The sequence below is a fragment of the Rutidosis leptorrhynchoides genome, chromosome 7 (assembly GCF_046630445.1).
Source record: "Rutidosis leptorrhynchoides isolate AG116_Rl617_1_P2 chromosome 7, CSIRO_AGI_Rlap_v1, whole genome shotgun sequence".
Classification (NCBI taxonomy): domain Eukaryota; kingdom Viridiplantae; phylum Streptophyta; class Magnoliopsida; order Asterales; family Asteraceae; genus Rutidosis; species Rutidosis leptorrhynchoides.
In genome coordinates this window covers 121,348,700-121,373,166 of record NC_092339.1, presented here as the reverse complement: position 1 = coordinate 121,373,166, position 24,467 = coordinate 121,348,700, and the positions used below count along the sequence as shown (strand labels likewise).

The 24,467-nt window shown below is 36.0% G+C and overlaps 1 protein-coding gene across 1 annotated transcript; it reads right to left on the bottom strand.

Moving 5' to 3' along the window:
• Window positions 1-16,853: 16,853 nt before the first annotated feature.
• On the bottom strand, window positions 16,854-17,357 carry LOC139859565 (uncharacterized). Its single transcript, XM_071848349.1, has one exon. It carries the CDS (start codon window positions 17,355-17,357, stop codon window positions 16,854-16,856), a length of 504 nt encoding a protein of 167 aa, XP_071704450.1.
• Window positions 17,358-24,467: the final 7,110 nt, after the last annotated feature.

Here is a 24,467-nt window from a genome sequence, read left to right as displayed (position 1 = left end):
AAACACGAAAAACACCGTAAAACCGGATTTACGCCGTCGTAGTAACACCGCGGGCTGTTTTGGGTTAGTTAATTAAAAACTATGATAAACTTTGATTTAAAAGTTTTTATTCTGAGAAAATGATTTTTATTATGAACATGAAACTATATCCAAAAATTATGGTTAAACTCAAAGTGGAAGTATGTTTTCTAAAATGGTCATCTAGACGTCGTTCTTTCGACTGAAATGACTACCTTTACAAAAACGACTTGTAACTTATTTTTCCGACTAGAAACCTATACTTTTTTTGTTTAGATTCATAAAATAGAGTTCAATATGAAACCATAGCAATTTGATTCACTCAAAACGGATTTAAAATGAAGAAGTTATGGGTAAAACAAGATTGGATAATTTTTCTCATTTTAGCTACGTGAAAATTGGTAACAAATCTATTCCAACCATAACTTAATCAACTTGTATTATATATTATGTAATCTTGAGATACCATAGACACGTATACAATGTTTCGACCTATCATGTCGACACATCTATATATATTTCGGAACAACCATAGACACTCTATATGTGAATGTTGGAGTTAGCTATACAGGGTTAAGGTTGATTCCAAAATATATATAGTTTGAGTTGTGATCAATACTGAGATACGTATACACTGGGTCGTGGATTGATTCAAGATAATATTTATCGATTTATTTCTGTACATCTAACTGTGGACAACTAGTTGTAGGTTACTAACGAGGACAGCTGACTTAATAAACTTAAAACATCAAAATATATTAAAAGTGTTGTAAATATATTTTGAACATACTTTGATATATATGTATATATTGTTATAGGTTCGTGAATCAACCAGTGGCCAAGTCTTACTTCCCGACGAAGTAAAAATCTGTGAAAGTGAGTTATAGTCCCACTTTTAAAATCTAATATTTTTGGGATGAGAATACATGCAGGTTTTATAAATGATTTACAAAATAGACACAAGTACGTGAAACTACATTCTATGGTTGAATTATCGAAATCGAATATGCCCCTTTTTATTAAGTCTGGTAATCTAAGAATTAGGGAACAGACACCCTAATTGACGCGAATCCTAAAGATAGATCTATTGGGCCTAACAAACCCCATCCAAAGTACCGGATGCTTTAGTACTTCGAAATTTATATCATATCCGAAGGGTGTCCCGGAATGATGGGGATATTCTTATATATGCATCTTGTTATTGTCGGTTACCAGGTGTTCACCATATGAATGATTTTTATCTCTATGTATGGGATGTGTATTGAAATATGAAATCTTGTGGTCTATTATTACGATTTGATATATATAGGTTAAACCTATAACTCACCAACATTTTTGTTGACGTTTTAAGCATGTTTATTCTCAGGTGATTATTAAGAGCTTCCGCTGTCGCATACTTAAATAAGGACAAGATTTGGAGTCCATGCTTGTATGATATTGTGTAAAAACTGCATTCAAGAAACTTATTTTGTTGTAACATATTTGTATTGTAAACCATTATGTAATGGTCGTGTGTAAACAGGATATTTTAGATTATCATTATTTGATAATCTACGTAAAGCTTTTTAAACCTTTATTGATGAAATAAAGGTTATGGTTTGTTTAAAAATGAATGCAGTCTTTGAAAAACGTCTCATATAGAGGTCAAAACCTCGCAACGAAATCAATTAATATGGAACGTTTTTAATCAATAAGAACGGGACATTTCAGAAATAACCCTATGAGGACCCGTAAGTAAAAAATCTAGCTCGATAGTAGTCCCATCAAGTTGAGATGATCCGATAGTAGAGATGTAAAGAAGCAAAAATTAGACACAAGAATGGAGCGAAGAATGGAGCCCGTATGTGATGGAGGAAGTGGGTCTTAATGTAGGTTGTTACCCATATATATAGATGGAAACTAGGATTTAAGTGACTTGTGGGTCAAGTCAACGTACAATCCCTAATTGAAAAAACCCTATGTCATCAAGTCCCCCTGAGTTCAGTATGATATCTTTTTCAAGTATCGTATTAAACTACTCATTATGATGTGGAAAAACAAGTCCACTTAAAAAATGCTCAAATAATTTTGCGTAAAACTGCGGACATCTGCGCGTAAACCGGATGAAGACTGTGTTTTAAACCGCGGACAGTTGCACGTAAAAACCACGTGAACAACCACGTAAAAGAGTACGCAAACAGCTGCGCAAACGAGCACGTGAAACAGTTGCACACACGCGTAGGAGAAAAACAGCGCGAAAGATATTCTGTATTTGAACCGCATATAACAAAGTAATAGTTCAATAAGAAAAACAAACCTTCAATACCCGAACGTGTGACCACGGTCGAGATGATGATATTAGGAGGGTAGTTAATGATAGTCGGTCAACAAGACTGATTGACGGCAAGGGAAAAAAACCCTACAATGATCCGCAGGTAAAAACCCTAGCTCGATAGTAGTCCCATCGAGTAGAGATGATCCAATCGTAAGGAAGCGGAGATTAGGCACAAGAATGGAGAATGTATGCGGTGGAGGAAGCGAGTCTTGATGTAAGTTTTACCCCATATTCTTAAATGGGAATTAAGGTTTAGGTGACTTGTGGACTAAGTCAATTTACAAGCCGTGATTGAAAAACCCTACATCATTAATAAGTTACAATGTGATTTTGTACTGTTGTTCGATACTTATATAAAGTCATTTAAATTTAGGAGTCATTATAATAGAATTATTGAAACAATAATAAAAATAGATGAATAGTGAATAACAATGACTTACAACCAAGATAGTGGTTTGAATCTAGTTTTGGTAAATTAAGTACATAAGTACTTGGTGTATGATGTTAAATGGTGTTTAAGTGATGTTATGGGCATGATCACTATCTAGCTAGTGATTATGAGTCGGAATCTAGTTGGTCCTTTGTGGAGTCAAGTACAATTTGGGTTAAAATGTACTCACTGGTGTGTGTTGTAATTATCACCCAATGTGGTAACGGGATTGTGCTCATTTAAGTGTTTAAATGAGCGGGTCTTGGTGAGCTAGGTATGATTCCTTGGCTAAGGGATAGTGGTGATGAATTATCTTATGGGAATAGGTCTTGATGTATGTGTGTTTATGCCTATGTGTATTATAGGTGATTACTTGCTCGGGTATGAGGATGAAGATCATGCTACTTATCACAAGTGTGGGCTTCGAGGTGAGTGTAATTATATTATATACATAGATGTACATCGGATGGGTGCTGGCATGATTATGTGGATTGGCCGTACGTCGGATTCACATAATGGGATGCGGGTGTGGTTAAGTGAATAGGTCGTTCGTCGTATTCACATAACATTGTTCGTTGAGACCACACAGTGATATAGTGTATAGACTGTTCGTCGGATTCACTATAAATGTCGTTCGTAGACAAGGATAAAGGATGGTGGTTGTGGCCGATTGTTGGTCCACTTAACATTGTGCGTCGATGGCTGCCCCGGAGATATAGTGTTAGGATTGTTCATCGGATTCACTATAGTATCGTTCGCCGGTCATCCACCGAAGATTATGGTTAACCATTAGAGTCATGTTATATATTGTTATTGTTATAGATAATGCGTGTGGATGCTAAGGTGATACTTGCTATTTGTATTGCTCGTAGCTTATATGATCATATGCGGGTTGTTGTATGCGGTTTGTTGTATGCTGTCATACCCTGTCCTAATCCCTCTGGACGAAGTCACCAACATCTGGTTCCATTGCGATGATCGACTCCAAATAATGTCTTTACAATGAGCAAATGCACAGCGGAAGATTTCTTTCATACCTGAGAATAAACATGCTTTCAAGTGTCAACCAAAAGGTTGGTGAGTTCATAGGTTTATCATAAAACAATAAAATTCATCATTTTGATAGACCACAAGATTTAGATGCTGCATGGTACAAATGGGCACGAATCCTATACCCACCTGTAATGTACATGCGATATCTTTTAAATACAGTACACCTTTCTAGTGTACGAAATCATCTTTCATAAATCTTAGTAACCGTACACATATCTCGTGCACAAAAATACCATATACATAACCTGTGTATAAAATCATTCTCTCGATACATAACATTCATATCAATTGGTGGCAATTATCATGTCCACATAATTCAATGGTGGCAATTATCATGTCCACATAATTCAATGGTGGCAATTATCATGTCCACATAATTCAATGGTGGCAATTATCATGTCCACATAATTCAATAATAATCCGCAGAACTTCTGTCTGCATAATAATCCATTCGAAGAATGTTTTGCTTGTGTCTATCTCGTCAAACATTTATAAAAGCATTTCATGTATTCGCAGTTCAAAATATATTTCAAAAGCATTTAATAAAGCAGTGGTAAAACAACGCATGTATTCTCAGTCCCAAAAATGTAAAAAGTAAAAGGGAATCAAATGAACTCACATTACTGTATTTTGTAGTAAAAATACATATGACGTCATTGAACAAGTGTAGAGTTGGTCTCGGATTCACGAACCTATATTATTCATATATTTATTAAAACATATAATGAAAATCACATAATTTCATTTAATTATATAATATTAAAGTATTTGTAGTTATATTAATATATCTACATATATTTATATATATAATTAGTAGTATATTTAAATTTCAATAGTTTGTTATATGTAAGCTTTTATATAAATAATGTTAATATGTTTGATATGTAGTTATATGAAATATTAATATAACTATATTATGTAATAAGTATATTTTATGTACATAATCTTTATTTGTTGTAATATACTAATAATAATAATAATAATAATAATAATAATAATAATAATAATAATAATAATAATAATAATAATAATAATAATAATAATAATTAATAATAATAATAATAATAATAACAAATAATAATAATAGTAATCAGTAATATTAATAACATAAAAATAACAATAATAATAATGATTTTTTAAAGAACAAGAAGCTACCTCAAGGTTTTTCTAAAAATAAACGCCTCAGACGGGACTCGAACCCACGACCATCCGCTTATCCACAAACACTCTAAACCATCTGAGCTAATCTGTTTTTCTGATTTAATCCGGATTGAAATTTATATAATCCTCCTATTAGTCTGTCCTCCTTCTTCGCAGTTTAAAAAAAATAAAACAGTAATCTGCAGTAGCCTAGGTTCGAACTCAGGATCTCTTGTCTAACCAACACCCACCAAACCATTGAACTGTCTTAACACTTTCTGAAATCATTATTACACTAAATGTTTTTAACCCGTATAAACCCGCCTTCATCTTTTTCTTATCGGCCCAACCTCACCATAATGCATAGTCCAATTGCATGTTCAAATTATAAATTAAGAAGTCCAATAAAGAAATTAATCCGTTGCAAATCCACTTAGAGCATAAAGGACCCAACAAGTATTTAAATCGGTTTCTATTGTTCCTGTCAACATCTCCATTTAACACACCAACTAGCTTATGAATTCCTTTCCATATATAATATATTACTCGTATAAATTCAAGAAACACTTTGTCTGCCACTTTCTCAAACAAATGACAAAAGTGACTCTTTTTATTTTGTTGAACCGAGATAGAAAGGGAAAGAGAAACAAACGCTGCAGGAACACACTATTGAAACAGATTATAGCAGCTGCAGATAGGCTGTTTTGGATGCGTTTTGGTGGTGAAACAGAAGCAAGGCTGGCATGTAACAGCAGCCTGTACAATAGTAATCGGACAGCTGCAGCAGCGGTATATTTACAGTAGGGTTTCGTGGGTTATGGGTTGCAATAATAGTCCGAAAGTGAGGGTTGTGGTTCTCTGAGAGAGATTGTAGATAGAGAAGAAAAAGAGAGATGGAAGAAAGGTGGTGTTATGGTTGTTTGATGGTATTGGACGAGAGTGATGGTGGTGATGGGAGATAGAAAGGGTGGCGGTTTGTGATTAGTTCGCTTTGAGAAGAAAGGTTGGTTTAAACAGAAAGATAATCGAGCATGTAGGTATGGTGGTCATGGTGGTGATCGTGAGTGAGGTGTCGTGGGTTTCATCAACGAAAAGATAGGAGAGTAAGAGAAGAGAGAGAGACGAGGTGGTTCGTTGTTCATGGTGACCGCAGGTGGATGGAAGGTGGCGAGTGTGGTGTGTAAATGGTGTTGATTATCATAACAACAAAATAACAATACACAGAGATCCTCAAACTTATGTAATGGTAGTGGGTTTGTTCGGGTTTGATATTGGGTGGTAGTTTTATGATGTTTACCGGTGATGAAGTGATGAAGATTGGTGGCTGTAGTTGTTTATAGGTGATGGAAAGTAATCAAGGTGACTCGTTAGAAATAAGAAGCAGAGAGAAGAGGAGGCGAAGAATAATTTGGTGATGGTTGAATTATATCAATTGTATGAAAGTGTATATACATAAAGTGAGGAGATGGTGGATGATTGTTTAATATTAACAATTTAATATTAATCTTAAATCTCAATCACAGAAGCATATACACGTGAATGAATTAGAATCCGTGACATAAATTTTATTGTATACGGCCGACACTCGATTTATTATTTTATATATAATATATTTAATTTATATAATTAATTATATATTATATAATATTTACGTGCATAGTTAATTTGTAAAATTTGTTCTAATGACTTGGACGTTTTCACTCAACTAGTGTCCTGGTTCCGGTTTTCCAAACGAAGTCTCGTACGCTAAGAAAACTAACACTTTGCGTTACGCGACGTGTACCTTTATTAGTAATTAGACTTAAATTAATGGAAAACTAACCCACTCAAAGTGTAACTTAACCTTTTGAGTGTTTTGGTCATTTATTTCTATAAATCAAAGTCTCGTTATTTAACCAAGCATATTTAAATCTAAAACGTTTTATATCTAGTTAAATATTATATTTAATCATTTTGTAATATGTAAATATATATATATATACATATATTGAAATATTTATTTAATAATATAATATTTAGTTTTTCAAATACTAATTATATTTCAAAATGTAATTTAAGATCGTTTACATAATTGAAAAATATTATATCATAAAACGTTTATGTTTTAAAACTTAATTTGATATAATTTCTTTATGCGCTAACGTTTATTTTAATTTCCTTAAACTTTCTAAATAATATATCTTAATATCGATCGAATCAAATAAACAAGTGTTATTATCGTTTACTTAACTAATTTGAGATAATATATATTTAATATACAAAAACACGTTTTAAATACACGTTGCAAGTTATTTATATATCTATCAACTAAAGTTCCAAATTACATTATATGAACAAAGATATTTTAATAACAAGTTCTATTATATCGAGAAACGTTTTCTCACGTTTGAAATTAGATCAATCAAGTATTATGAAATTCAATCCTCCACTAGCTTTTGTCTAACTCTCGTTAAGTGACACTTTGTTCTTACTTGTAAATTACTTTATCATTTATTCCGAATATCGTTAAAAGAAACGATTTCTCAAATCAATGTGGGTCTCGTAATAGAGACTCATAATCATAATTCAATGTATCTGATAAATCAATCATTTGATATTATCTTCTAATTCCATCAATAAACATATTGAAACAAATTCTTTTATGTATCTAATACTTTGTTAACGTTTTCAATTAATAAGTATATATTATATATACATATCAGTATACACATAAATGTTCATGAATCGTTGAGCATAGTCGAAGGGTAATTGATGACATGAATATAGATTTTAAAACTTTCGAGACTCAACATTACAGATTTTGCTTATCGTGTCAGAAACATATAAAGATTAAAGTTTAAATTTAATCGGGAATTTCCGGGTCATCACATATGCGGTAGTCATTTTATGTGTATGTATCTCTATTATCTTTAGATTCACTAAGCATTTGCTTACCCACTCGTTGTTGACCATTTTATATGTATTGTTTTGATGACGCGAAGATATCTAGTTGTTAGACTAGATGCTTAAAGGTTGCTTGAACTCATGGCGGGCGTGCTTATGGATATGGACTCGGGCTGGGGATAGATGAATCCCCGGAATCATGCTCTTGGAATCGGGTTGGGTTATTGCGTTTTAAACCATTGATTTGGTAATTTGGGTCAACATTACCACTAGTTTGTGTAATGGGTCGTCAATGAGTCAAGAGGCGTTTAATCTTGGTTATGTACTTTTGACACTATATTTTAATGTATGGTTATATTTTAAATCACGATTAGGTCATATTTATTAATAATCTGGTTTTACTTTTTTATCTATCTAGGCTGGTATGATCTAAGTTAGGTAAGTAATGTAATTTTATTAATAGGTTGCTTTTCAAAGTTAATCTGAAGCTAGGGGATTGAAGGTCCAAGTGAGTACTCTTATAATTATCTGTCGTTTACTTTAATTTTTGTTATTTAAAATCTCTTTCTGACAACCCCAAAAACAACTAGTTTAACTATTAGTACCTAATCTATTGAATTACAAGCTCAATCTGGAACGAACTTGACTTACCTACTATCTTTACTACACTGATCGGGACCAGCTGTACGTAATGTATGATAGTATTTAGTGGTCATAATATTTAGTGATAGTAATGTATGATAGTATTTAGTTGCAAGTAAATTTAAAGATTGTTTATCACTCATCACCGTTCGATTGTTCGGGGCACATGATTTTCAGGGGATCAAATATTTTTTACATGTATAGACACAATTAGAGATTTGAGAAATAAGGGAACTAGGGAAATACAACTGAATCAGTAAAAGCGAAGAACAATAGATCTAAAAATAACAATCAATGGCCCTTAAAAAATTAAATTCCACTAGCATTTTAGCTATTGATATGTAAATATGTAATTATAATGCTAATTTCTAGCTATTGTATGTAATTCTAGCTATTGGTATGTAATTTTTGGAATCGACGCTACCCGTACAAACATACAAGTCACATTAAAACTACAGAGCTTCAAAACATACAAGTAACATTAAAACTACAGAGCTTAACTAACACAGAACCTTTACAAGAATAAAGCTCACAACAATAAAATGAATAAGTGTGGCAATAAAGAAAATTATTGAAAGTTACTTTATATTTTGTTTAAGTAGGATAAATTTTAATATTTGTAGTGGATCATTGCATTTCATAATTTTTTTCCAATTTGAAACATTACGTAATTAGTTTACATAATGAACGGATGGAACTATTAATATACAAAAATGAAAATATTGATTTATTATTCTCGACGCTTGACAGCTTCCGTCTACGAATAGTATGATAGATACATTAGGGTAAAAGGTAAAAGGTATAAGGTTTATCGAGTTCGGGTTATCCGTGAGGGCGAGTAATCTGCCACATACTCTGATGTACGCAGCCTAGCAGGATTACTCCATGGCTGTTTCCAACCCATCCTTGGTCACCACTAAATATTCGTCCTAGACAGGATTCGAACCTAAGACCTCTTACAAGGAACTCAGGGCTCCAATCACTGGACAGATACATTACCAAGATTATAATAGTCACATTGTGGATAATATCAGTGTTAGACACTATGTAACGCAGAACCACCAGCGACGTGGGAACTCAAGCTCCACTTTGGCCCAATGCGCTATTATAAGTGTAACATTGGTGGGCGTCAGCTGCTTTCCAATGCAGGAAGTAACGGGCATTTGTTTGAGGTGGCAATCTGTGATTGGTTGTAGATTTTCGACTGTTCGGATATTATTCAAACAAAAAAAAAAATTTATGTTCAATATTATTTTCTTATATACCTTCATATATTAACTATTTTTTTACATAAATAATTAATCCTCTTCATTATCCTCTCAGACATATTAAGTTTTTTTAAAGGATAAAACATACAAAATGCTCGAGTTTCTTCTTGAATTTTATTCCGATGATGAAAAAATTGTTCAATTTGTCAATGATTTAACAGAAGAAAAACCAGAGGGAGAGGCTGGTAGTTCACAAATCCTTTAAACCCATTTTTATATTCATAGAGATCGTGAAGAAGCGGTACTAAAGTTATACAAGGATTAATTTTCGGAAACACCAAAGTATCTGCCTAAAAAAATTAAATGACGTTATCGAATGACTCGCCAATTATTTCTCTGAATCATCGAAGGCATATCCAACTGTTCAGGTAGTTCTATTCTACAAGACCCAAAACTCGATTGTACATATTGTATATATTTAAAAAGCTGGCGGGCATTAGTTTCAGCTTTGGGCCGCGGCGCGGCTGGTGGGGGCGCGGCGCGGCTACACGCTGATGGTGATTCTTTCTTTTATTTAAAAGATAACAAAGGGGCATTTTGGACTTTTCACCCATGGCCGAAATTATGGATTCATTATTCTCCATCCACCAACCTTATCATCTCCTTCTTCAATTAGAGAGAGAGAGTAGAGAGAGAAAGTAGAGTGTGAAGCTTTCCAAGTGGGTTCTTGCTAGATCGGGTCCAATCCTTCGTGTCTCTACCTTCTAGCACTTCTGTAAGTGTTGTGGTAAGTCTTTAAACCGAGTTTTGTGAATTAATTGCGTTTAGGCTTCAAGATTGATACTTGTAAGTATATAAACCCTAGTTCATGTGAAATTGGGGGTTTATGGGTTGGGTGTAAGAGTAAGAAACCCAAAGATGGTAATTTTGAGTTAGTTGATGAAATTACTTGTATTATGAACTAATCTTGGTTAAGGTTTACTAACAAACTTGATTAACTAGCGATTTGGGAATGTAAGACTTGCAAGTTTAGTGTTTGACCCATTACCAGGTCAAAAATGGGGTTTTGGGTCAAAAATGCACTAGTATGAACTTAATGACCTAATGATGTATATTTAGGTAAATTAGAACCATAGTCACTAGCTTTAGTGATTATTGATGGTTAGGCCTAAGAGTGGCGTTGTGGGTGCAAATGGTGAATATTTGCACCAAGTGACTAATTGGGCGGGTCGGAAGCTCTATTTAGATATGTGTTGACTTTATGTTAATGAAATAGGTGGATTGCATTGACGATTGAGGAACTTATTTGCTTACCATCACTATTCGGTTAAAAGGTGAGTGGAATAATTATACATGTATGTATGTAATGTATTTACTTGTGTTGGCATGTGATGTGGATTTAAAGTTCAGGCGTTCGAAACCATATCATCATGTGTGTGTATGGGCGTGAAGTGTGGGATTAAAGTTCGGGCGCTCGATACCACATTTCACGTGACGGGTGGGTTTAAAGTTCAGGCGTTCGATACCACCTCGGGGTTCGTGATATATGTTGTTGTACACTAATGGTTGTTGTGAACACCGATGGTCTTTCGCGAGCACCATTCCCTTGTACGATTGGTTAACCATGATTAAGTGTTGATTTATTATTTAGCATATTATATTGTATGGGCTATATGCTGTCATTTGTGCTAGCTTGCGGTATTGAGGATTTTAGCGTTATACTTTGCGACGGTATGCTAACAAAATTCCTAGCGTGTATGCGGTATTTGTGTAAATGTTTGCATGTAAATAGATTATATATGTAGATGTGTAATTAATTCATTCACTAAGCGTTTTGTTTGCTCTCTTATTGTTTACTCTTTTTAGGCTCCGGCGTGGATAAAGGCAAGGGTATACGTTTGGACTATCGAACTCCCCATTTGATTGTGCTAGAGGATTACTTTCGAAGTTCGACCTAGGTTTGGGTAGTTTAACCCCAAACACCATGCTCGGATTTTTGTTTGGTATTTAAACTTGTCGGGTCGAAACTTGATTTTGGATTGTAAATGGGCGAATGAAGCTCGGTGGTCAAATACTTGAATTGTGGTCTTTAAAACATGTGAACTTTATTTAATCATGTGACGGGAAGCCTTTTGAGTTGATGCTTGTGTCAAATATTGCAAACTTGGGACTTATGTAACAAAGATTAATTCAGCATCAGCCCACGCTATTGGCCGCGTCGCAGCCCATAGGGGCGTGCCGCCGGTTAAAGAAGAAATTGGGACCCTAGGGTCAGTCGCCTTTTAAAAAAAATGTTTAGCGTCAATTAACGGGTTGGGTCGTTACAAGTGGTATCAGAGCATGGTCTAAGGGATTTAGGCGACTTGAGATAGGTGCCTAGACTTAGACTTTATTGCGTATGTGCTTTATACGAGACTTGTAGGATGCGGGTAGGACCGGGATTGGTTAGTGTTTTAGCTTAGGTTAACTAACTATATGGTAATTGTATTGTATTGTGTTTGCAATCTTCGAGCGAGATAGTCGTTGTACTAGTGAGTTGATGCGACTTGCTCGCGTAACAATGACTAGCTACCATTGTTATGGTTTCAAATCGTGTCAAACAAGTGATGTACGAAGAGTGATCGAGCAAGATGGGGCGGTGTGGTATATATATATCGTTTACTTGTGTTTCTTTGTTTAGCCTATTCCATTTTATAGCATGAAGACGAGAAACGGTCACGATAATGGAAGTACGAGCGAAGGGACTTCACGGCCAAGGAGGAGGCCATCTTGAAAAGTCATGATCGAACATAAATCTGTCGCATAGGACTGATCATATGTAGAGTGCCATGTGGGAGTGTTTAAGAACATTATAGTGTTAATCTTCGGTCAATGGTTACCGTGGATAACCCTTATTGAGATGAAGATCTACGAAAGGGTGATTAGCGACTTAGTTCACCATTAATGGTTTAGCCACAATAATGGCCACTTGGGTGGTTTTATAGGGTTACAGTTCATAGTGAACATACCTGTTACCATAAAGTGTGTTCTGGATGCAATCGTTAATCGAGTAATACAGAAAACGTTGATTGTTATTCGATAGTCCATGAGCTAGGTTTTGAGTTATATTTATAGCCAAACCCTAACCCTAGATGTATCCTTAAACGATTCTAGATCCTTCCGTATCAATCCCATAAATATAAGTATTATAGTTAGGAATAAGATTTCAGTTATTTAAGGATAAGATATGCTTTGTTAGACATCTTACTTATTTGATAAGAAAGAGTTTACCGAATGCGCGTAATAGACATAATGAGGGACATGACATACATGCAACCAGCACGTGATACGTACGATGCGCCAGGCACAGAGGTACGCATATCATTAAGTCCCCCAGTTTAATATGATACACGTTTCCAAAAAGTGTATGATATTAAACTCCATAGAATATAATAAATTAATCATTTCCAAAAATTAGCACAAAATATATTAGAAATTATCAAAATAATCTAAAGAGCGCATGCCTGCAAACATTAAATACAGCCTCCTTGCTGTCAATCAAACGTCTGCTAATGATGACTCTGCATCGGCAGGAGTCAATTAATTATGACAGGCTATCAAATCTTAACTTCAAGAGTTTTGCTATCGTACACGGATGATAAGCAAACTAATGGGTTTTTCTATCGTGCACCACGTCTTTTCACTACAACCCGTTAGGATTGCGACACGTGTACGGCCAGCTGTGCGCCTCACGCATTTTTTTTCCTTTTTTAGACCCTAACCGTTTATGCTATAAATAGGGCGACAATTTTACCACATTTGGTAAAAAATTCAAAAAATTCACCTCTTTTCTTCTTTGCAGCTCCGATCAAGTTCCGGCTAGTTTCCCGTTTCTTAAACCAGGTCAGTGCAATCTTCTATTTTCATCCCCTTGTTTAAATTGTAAATATGTCGTCTTCATCTTCAACCACTTTTCAAGTCCATTCCATCTCTTCCACCTTAGACGATGAATTCGTAAAAGCTGTTACCGACTAGTATCCACCAATCGCTCTATACACCCCTACCCTTCCACTCACAAACCAATGAGCCCATAAACCCCCAACTAACATGGTGGCAGTCTACGATCAAACCCTAGAAGTCGGAAACACTCGCATCCCTTCGACTACTTTTTCATGGAAGTTCTGTCGTCGTATAACATTGGCCTAGTGCAATTACATCCCTAATGTGCTGCTCGTCTGACGTTGTTTGAAATGTGGTGTAGGGCAAACAACCAGGAACCGTCGATTAACGTCTTTAAAAACATTTTTCATTACCATGTTAATGAACACGATTGGTACACTTTCACCGATCGGGCATCTTTTACGTCTGGTATGAAGAAAGGCTTAAATACCTCCTAGAAAGATTCTTTTTATTATGTCGATAATAAGTTCGTTCCTCAACAATTCGTTAACATTCTCCAAATGGCATTCTGGTGCTAACCCTGCTTTTAATCGCCCCCCCCCCCAATGATACCGCCAGAACAGGAACAGTTTAACCTCTGTTCCGGTAAGAAACTAAGCATCCGAGTTTACCCAAACGAAGTTTTTTACTTGGCCGGAATCTCTTCCTACTGGCAATACAGTGGATTCCGTCCATTCATATTACTTAACGGAAGGGGTATAATTTTATCTCAAAATAATTATGCATTATTTACTTTTTAAATACAGAGTATGCTAACCATTTTATGTCATTGCTTGCAGAGATGAATCTTTAACAGGTTATGGTTGCAGAAAGTTTGAAAGGTTGCTCTGTAAAAAAGGAAGTTGCTGATGAAGACGTGCCGGTTAACGTTGCAGAGGATTTGAATGCTCCGGCTGAGGAAGATGAACAGCCGCTTAAGCGCAGAAGCTCTGTGCGTTTAAATCCTCCAGTGAAGAAGAAGTCAGACGCCTCATCCTCTGAAGGTATAACATTGTATTGCATACAGTGTTCACTATATTACACCTTCATTACTTGTTTGGAAACTAACACGTATGTTTTTGCATTGCCAGTTGTGAACCTTGATGAAGATACGCCCTCAACAGTGACTCTTGATCCGCCTACCATCAATGCGCCCATGCCCACATCTGTGCCCCCAGCAACGTCAACGCCCCTCGAATCAACTTCCTGGATGCCCGTGGTCTGTTCTAATCCTACTCCACTTGCTATTATTGCGCCCTTGCCAACCAATCCTGCAACTCCTGCTACTACTGGTCCTTCGATTACTTCTCTTTCAGGTCCTAAATTGTACATCAATCCTTATGCACCCATCCGCATTGATAACTTGGAAGCAATTCTAAATTTTTCCAAGCGTGCTGCATCAGAACAACACATGTATATGCAAGGGTGTGCTCCTGCGGACATAAGCCATGAGTTAGAGAAGATGACGTCGGACCAAAAGGCATGCTTTGACACGCAGCTATCGTTTCTAACTTGGGCAAGGGACTGTGATCGTTTAAATAGCGAGCGTTCCCATAAGGCGGAGGTTCATCTTTCTGGGCAGTTACAGAAGAGGTTGACAACCTTAGAGTCGAAGCTTAAAGTGGCCGATGAAGCATTGAAGAGAGTGGAGGCCACTGTTGAAATTTCAAAGAAGGAGAAGGCTGAGCTTCTTTTAGCACAAGTTGATCCGGTAGAGGAAAACAACTCGCTCAAGGATGAACTTGCTACTACTAATTCCAACCTTGATATGTTGTCCTTTGAGAAACAGGACATCTCTGTGCACCTTGACCGGGTGGCCACTGATCGTGATTCAACGTTAAACAATTTTGCCGCACTCAAAGCTGCTCTCCCACAGATTGCATCGAAGGTTCTTAGTTCTTCTACTGGTGGAAAACTTTACTCAGATGCAATCAGGGCCATCAAAGCGTTGGAGCGGGTAAACTTTTGGAAGCTTATTTCTAACAATATAGAGGTTCCGACAGATTTGCCCAAAGTTATCACCGATTAACTTGAGAGCGATGCTTTAGCCAAGGCGCTCGAATCCAGTCATGCGATGGAGAACATCCAAATTTAATCCTTAATTCAAGCAAGTGTTGACCATGCGACTTCAGTGCAGGATTTGTTGGAGCTCGCAATGTGAGGAGATGACCATAGGGCTCGGGTACTGTAATGGCGTGCTTTGTGAGGTGCATAGTAGTTTTTTAGAGTGGCGGGCGTACAGGTGAGCCATTGACATGTAATGTCTTCGGCCCTGTGCACCCACACTTTGGGGGTACATCCGCAGGAAGCATGCTCGATATAGGTGCTACCTGCAACATGGATGTGCTCCCCACCCCACTATACAGGACCACATATAGGTCAACCTTTATTTTTCTTTTCACATGGGGTGATCTGCCTGATCGCTGCGGGCGAGGGTTCGAAGGATCACTTCCATTAGTGTAGGGCAGCGTTCCAAATTATACCACGTAGTTTAGATTTTCCTTTCTTTCTTTTTTTTATATTATTAGGCTTGCGTGCCATATTTTGTGTATTGGGCCTGTGTGCCCCAGCACTCTTATGTTTAATGTTTTCTTTTGGCACTATTGTAACTTAGTGCAACATTAATGAAATTTCTTTTGCTAACTTTATTGTTTCAAGTCTTTATTACTCTTAACAAATATCAAAACTGTGATGCATACAAACTAATGTATACTTTGTTTATCCTCAAACTTTAATAATGCTAACCGAAGCCAAACTATTGTGCACATAGCCAGCGCTTTTCATTGTATTATTAAGTAAAGTACTTAGAGTCTTTCAAGTGAACCAACACTTAGGTTAGTGGGCAAGCAACCCCAATGCCTGTCGTTTATAGTCATGACTTGCAGTTTTCTAGTCTGTGAGAGTGTGTTGGTCTAGACAAACCAATGTTTGTTACCCACCCTAAAATCTAGCCTTGTAACCAAACAGGCTTCTGCCACGCGGGAGCTAGAGATCATTCCTTAAAAGGAGGGATGCACGTAACTGCTATCAAAATGTGCGTTGAAACATAACCAAACGTTTCCATACATAAATTAAATTTATTCATGACAAAATAAATAAAATTCAAAAGTCATAATCAAATGACAAACCATTACAACCAAAAAGAAATACTAATTGTCTTTGGAAATAAAGAAACATTTTAGGTAAACTAAAAAATGCAAGTGCTCATAGTGCGGGGTGATCAATCCCATGTGTTGCAGCCTGACAATTATATATAGAATCTTTTCAAATTGGTTGCATGCCAAGTACGAGGTACTCGTTCTCCAGTTATTTCAGCTAGGATATAAGATCCTGTAGCACTTGTGTAAATTATTTCATAGGGACCCTCCCAATTGGGCCCAAGCTTTCCAGTATTCTCTGCTCGGCTTGCCTCATTATTGCGCCATACATGCTCTCCTACTTTGAATGACAATGATATGACGCGCTTATCATAATACTTAGAGATTTTCTGCTTGTTCATGGCTTCTCGTATAGCTGCAATTTCTCTACACTCCTCTAGTATATCTAGGTTAGCGCGCAAGCCTTCACCATTACTTGACTCATCAAAGCTTTGAACTCTCTGTGTGGGCACCAATATTTCTACAGGGATAATAGCTTCAGTCCCATAAACTAAGATGAAAGGAGTTTCACCTGTGCTATTCTTATGAGTTGTTCGATGTGCCCATATTACACTTGGGAGCTCATCGACCCATTTGTTTCCATATAAACCCATGATATCGGGCAAAAAGTCGCGTTTTTACCCTCTAAATTAAGCCCTAAAACAATAAAGATTAAAACTTTGTCGGCAAAATTATCGTTTTTTTGTTGATTATGTAGATTAAGTGATTACAAAGGCGATGCAAAAAGAATCAAGTAAAACGGAGCTAAAACGAAGATTCTAGAGCGAAAACGGTGAAAGACAAGAAATCAAGTTACGATCCAGTAAATCAAGGCCTGACCAGCACACCATACGGCTTGCCATACGGCTTGCCATATGGCCTGCCAGTATGGATACAGCCTGCCAAATACGTGCCAACACACGAGCCACTATACGGCCTGCCTTGCATACGGCCTGCCAAATACAGCCCACCATCCGGCCTGCCATACGGCTTGCCGGCCGTATTTGGCCAAATTCTGGTCTATTTAAGGGCTTTTTTCCATTCATTCCAAGACACACTCAACATACAATTCAATTTACATTTTCAATATTTTAGTTAGTTTTTAGTAGTAGTTAGCTTAGCTTTTATTTTCCGGTGGATATCCCGGCGAGTCCCTGCAATCCGGGGCAGATTAGTTCGGCATTTTCAGGTTTTTATCCGAAACGCTTGTCTTTTGTATTAAACATGTATTCTTATCTTTTATGTTTAATAATGCGTTCCGATATTGCCATGATAGCTTAATTTATCTGTATGTTTCCATGATAGAAGTTTGGGTTAGCGTAATTATGTTAATATAGTACGATTACTGTTATAATGCTGTACTAGGAAGTCTGATAGATTTGTATGCTAGCATCTAAAGGATTGACCAACTTAGGTTGTCATCAGGACTTGTCCACCTATATGAAATTAGCTACTTCATAGGATTAAGACCCCTGGTTATACTTTATCTGAAGATTCTATGAACTCGGTATGGCCGGAGTTCCCGAGAGGCATTTAATGTACTTTTAGGACACGGAACCTAGGAATTGAGACATGAATGACCTAGTATGCCTATTGACTGTTCCGAAGAGACCTCTTACGAGCTGTTAAGATCTAGTTAGTGCCTTTACTGTATGACCTAAGCCTATTGCATGTTCTTGTTTGATTGTTGCCCAAGGTCTTAGTCATATCTACTGTTTAGGTACTTATTAGGTTTCTATCTGCTTTACTATCAATATATTAACTGTAATGCTGTATAATGTTTGATTTGTTGTAATCTCACTAGTATGATGAAATGGTTGTTAGTTTTCAATTAAGGTTTTGCCAACTTAAACCAACGGACTCCTTCCGTTTGTGATCAGTGTTCAATCAACACGACACGTTGTTATTCAGTTATCTAAACTGATAACGAGGGTTAGGATTAGAGCTTAACTTACTAATAGACCTAGTACTCTACTAAGGATAACCTCCGAGGTATTGTTACACTTCAGTTATACGACCAAGTGACATACTTCTCACTGCTCAAAGAGAACTCCGAGAGTTCAGAGATAAGTAGGTCTGTGTAATTGGCTCATCCAACCAGATCAACATCAATCCAAGCATAGTCTTAACATAAGCATAATTACCTTTCCCTAACCCAATATTGATATCTTGGTCAACATTTCCCTGATCTGCATACTCCGGATATCCTTCCACTTTATTTACTTTTCTGCAATTAGGACCTATAGCTAAAATCGACTACTATCTTTATCTATGTAATTTAATTAAAAGACAATTATCCCCTTGATCTTCAATTCGTTAATCTGCGTAAAATTCGACACTAGGTTAACTTACACCTTCTACACCTTAGAAAGTAAAAGTAAATTTAGGCCCCGAAAAATATAAATAAACGAAGACACTGTGTGCTACCGAATCGGGCACCCTGCGACCTAACGACACCACAGAAATAAAACCGTCCATTAGTGGCATATCAGAGCTGTCTCTTCTTGGCGCCGCTGCCGGGGATCGAATATTTTGATCGAGAAAGATTTTAAACAAACAAAGTATTGTTTGGTGGTGTCTAAGAAAGACAATTATACACGGACTTGGTTATTGGATTTTCTGAACAGTCTTCAATTATATTGGAACCAAAAGGATCCTGCCTCTCCGTAGTCGGCCTGGCCACCTCGATACAAGTAATCTGTGAGAAGTCCTATCAGTTAAGATATCCGATCTAGTTAGCGACCGAATTTCGAGAATAATTGTTTTTATTAAATTATCGATCCTTTTAGTAAATTAATATTTTCTAAAAGTTACTTTTAAGTCTTTTTATTAACAGAAAATCTAAAAAATCAAAAAAATGGAACAACAAGACACCCTTGCTTCTATGCATAAGTCATGCTTAGAGGAAAGAGGAGGACCAATCACCTTAGGAACCGAAGGAATTCCTGATATCAGTTCGCACATGATTAAACTAGTCAGTATGATCTGTAAATTTCAAGGATTACCAACTGACGATCCTAACTTTCACATAAACAAATTTATCAGTCTGGTTGACTCTTTTAAGGAGGAATCAAACGAGAAAAATATTTTAAAACTTCATCTTTTTCAATATTCACTTTCTGCACACGCTTCAGCATGGTTTGATGCAATTAACCCGAATTCAATTCATACATGGGAGGATTTAGCCACTAAATTTCTAAACAAATTTTATCCACCCTCCCTATAAACCTGTTTAAGAAATGACATCACTAACTTATCACAAAAAGAAAATGAGTCATTGTGTCTAGCATGGAATAGAGTAAAGATGATGCTTAAAAGATGTCCGAATCATTCGTTAAATTAGACAGACATAATCTGCACGCTTTACAATGGTTTGACCAAGGATGATAAGTCTCTCCTAGACATGGCTTCGCAAGGCAATTTCATGTCTCGAACGGCGGATGAAGCATGGGATCTCTTGGATACGATAGCTGCACAACAGGAGGATTGGAACAATGAAGCTGCTGAGAAGGATGATGTCTTCGCTCATACGGTAAAAATGCTGGAAACCAGGTTACAAGATCTCACCCTCACTCTTCAAAGTTTACAAATTCCTAATAACTCCGATGCTACCGGAACCAATCTAAGGTATCCTTACCCTAGATGGGCACACAAACAGCAAAATAGCTTGGATCATAATATAATTTTTCCATTGCACAAACCTACTCTCCACTCTAAGGAAATTTTAGCTGAAATCATGAAAAAGAAATACATCATAAACCTTCAAGTCATAGAATGCCAGAACAAGTTCGACACTTTGATAAAGACTTTTGAAGAATTAATCACAAATTTTCAGCTTACGCTTAAACGCTTAACCACTAAAATTGATATAGAGTGTAGTGAGTTTGATGCCCTAGTAATTACTAGAGGAGGAAAAGAAACAACTGTCAACATACCCATACAAGATTTTTCCGATAAGGAACTTGTGCAAATTGACCCAGTCGTCAATCCACCGGAACCTATCTCGCCTAAAGCCCCGGAAATTATTCCGCGCGCCTGCATACCTTTCCCAGGTAGGCTTAGGAAGGAAAAACAAGAATCACAATTTGCTAAGTATTGGGATATTATAAAGAATTTGCATTTGAATGTACGTCTAGTAGATGCTTTAGTAGAGATGCCAAACTGCGCTAAAATTTTCAAATAACTACTTTCAAACAAAGAGAGATTAAGAGAGATAGTTAGCTTGCCCTTAAGTGAAGAATGCTCGTTAGTATTACAGCATGGAATTCTCCCTAAGTTAGGAGATACAGGAAGATTTACGGTACCTTGCTACCTGCAAGATGTCCAAATTAGCAATGTGTTAGCAGACTTAGGAGCCAGTGTAAACCTAATGCCCTATTAATTATTCAAGAAGCTAGGTTTAAATGACTTAAGGCCAACCAGAATGACTATCCAACTCGTGGACAGATCAGTTAAGATTCCTAGGGGAATAGCTGAAGATGTCCTAGTTAGAGGAGATAAGTTCGAATTTCCCGTTGATTTTGTCATTATGGATATTGAGGAAGACACGAAGGTCCCACTCATTCTTGGCAGACCATTCCTGAATACTGCCAAGGCCATAATTGACGTTCATGAGAAATCATTAAAGTTAAGGGTTGGAGGAGAAGAAATCACATTCAATGTTGATCGCCTCATGAACCATCCTAAGGAAGACGATGTGAATATCTCTGATTCTTTTCAAGAGCTCTTCAACGAATACCTGGAAGAGACTATGGCCATTTGCAGTCAAGATCAAATTTCTAAGGATCTGTTCTTTACACCTCCTGAAAGAAATCTTGATAACCATTCCGCCATAGACCTTAGTCAACTCATATCTCCCCTCTCTGAAAGTAACTTTATTGGCAACACTATTCAAATAGCACCTCTAGGACAAGGTATTCCTTTACCTCTATTAAGGAGAAGACCGAATGAAGAAACGGATTTCATTCCGGTATATCAGGAACCCCAGTCAAGGGAAGTCTGTGAGGAATTTCCCGAACCTACCTTCGAAACTAAAGAAGACGTTTCTGAAGAGGAAGCATTAAGAAGGACAATTTCCAGAAATGAATAACAGATAGCATCACTGACCGCTACTGAAGAATCAGAATTCCAGGAGAAGTACTGAAGGTATTTCGTATGAACGAGAGACATATTAAAGTAATGCGGCTAATGTGTTATGATCCAAGTCGGGTCATACCCAATAACAAACTTACCGACACTTTATTTGTATTTGATCTTAACAATTGTATCATTGATTGAATACGCGACACTTGAATTTTAAGAAAAAGGTTTCTTAAATAATTTTACTTGATATGTTTATATAAGTTATGGAATAACTTATATAACAAGGATTTAATTATTTATAGGTTAAATAATTAATTAAGTTATGTTACATTTTATAAAATTGGTTTTATAAAATATACATAACAAATAATATACAAGTTTATAAAATGTGTTTTATAAAATCATGTTTTATAAAAACTGATTTTATAAATTCAGTTTTTTTTATAAAAGTATATTATAATAAGATCATTGGTAGTGGCATTGGAGGTTCAAGACACATGCTAGAGATTCTTCATTGAATGCCCCATACTTTTCCAAGTTTCTATAAGCATGCTCCTTGACTAAAAGCCATACATACATGAGAACATATCAAGCTTAAGTGCAAAAAAAAAAAAACTGCATTCTGCTGCAGTTTTGGCCATGAGGTTTGGAGCTCCAAAGGGAATTATTCAAGCTGATTTTGCAAGTAATTTAAGTGTCTAATTAAATCCTAACTAAAGGCTAAGTGTTGGTGTATAAGTTTGGGGTATTTATCCTTGAGGTTTCATCATTTTGAAGCTCCATTCTTCTTCATCTCCATCTTCATCTTGCAACTTTGAAACAACCCTCAACTAGCTTGAGAAGGTATAACTCTTACTTACTTGTTGTTATATGTAAGCATATTTCAAGACTTGATATTTACATGGAATTCAATTTAAATGGTTAAACATATAAACTTGTTTTCTTAATAATCATGCTTCCGCTTGTTATAACTTTACATGAATGGGTTTTATGATCAAGTTAACATTATGAACTTGTTGATATGTTGAATTTCATCAATGGTATCTAGAGCCGAGGTCTTTGAAATATGCTTCTTATATGGTTTATAAACCCATGAATTTTGTAATCTATAAACATGCATGAAAGTAGATTACCCAAACTTTTCGGGTTTGGAGGGTTGCTTGGTTTGGCCGAATTCTTGGACACCCAAAATGGGTTTTGGGTTGTTCCATTTTGGTCATATTTGTTGTTCACAATCATAGCCACGACCTTGTGTTTGAATGGATGTTCGTTTGGTTGATTTATTCATTCATTTGGTTTGTAATAATTTATTCAATTTGGTTTGTAATAATTATTCATTTGGTTATGTAAATTATTTTATATTTGGTATGTAAAATAGATTAGGTTGTATTTTCATTTTTTTAGACAAAATGTATTAGGATATATTTTGTAAAATGATGAAGATAATGAAGACTTGAAGAAAACATGAAGAAGCATTTGGATGCAAGATTAAGTGAGAGACTTAAAATCTCCTACTTTGTGTTATAACCCCTTTACCAGTGGCATTTGTTTTCGGCTAAACAAATGTCCACCAAAATGGCTTGATTGTGAACATATGATTTTGCATGCGTGGTTGTTTTGTATGATTATGTGGATTGTATGTTTGTATGCTACAAGTTAATCACACAAGTCAACAACTAGAAAATGGCAATTTAATTGGTTAAATTAAAACATTATTAATGACATACAAAACGTCAATTTAAATGGTTAAATTAAAAATGGCTAAAAGGACATTAATAATCGGTTGTTAAGAACATGATAAGGATCATATATATAAAATGGTTTATATCAAGTAATTGGCTAAAATTACAAGACTTGAAAATGGATTTCAAATGAACCATACACTAAATGCATGTTGGTGTATGGCATGATTGTTTTCTCAAACTAGAATTAATGAAAACTTAAAATCACTTATTAACAAGGTAAAAAAGTTAAACGCCATCCTTTTGTGCAACATTTAAAAATATTAGGGAACTCATAATGGGATAAAGGTCACCTAACTGTTATGAGCAAACTAATATGATTAAGGTGAATTTCGCACACTTGTGGGATAAAGGTCACCTAACCACTTGTATGTTAAATTTACACGTTTACACAAGTAGGACGACTTGATTTGGGAATCATGAACTTAGGGTCACCGAAGCATGAGAAACAAATAGGCGTTGATGGGATAAATATGCCATGCAAAAGGATTGCATGATCCCATAACTTAGAAGTTGCAAGAGGATTGCAATTGTCATGCAATGACTACCTAGCTAAATCAAATGACGGGATAAAGGTCACCTAACCGAAATTTGGTTTACCGTTGGATTCTAAAATTTAATAAATATCAATTGGATTTAAAGGGTATTTATTGTTAAATTAAAATTAATACTTAAACAACTTTGTTAAATTTTGTAGATGGCCGCCAATAACAACAACAACATTCCAAACGCACCTATCAACTTTAACAACCTATCATTGAGGTCAATCCTCGAAAAGGAAAAACTCAACCATACGAACTTCATGGATTGGTTCCGTAATCTAAGAATTGTCCTCAAACTTGAGGATAGGGCGTATGTGTTAGAAGACCCCATTCCCGATCAACCGGACGAGGATGATAC

Coding starts and splice junctions, on each gene's coding strand:
- LOC139859565 (XM_071848349.1), bottom strand. CDS start 17,357: ATGGGTTTATATGGAAACAAATGGGTCGATGAGCTCCCAAGTGTAATA.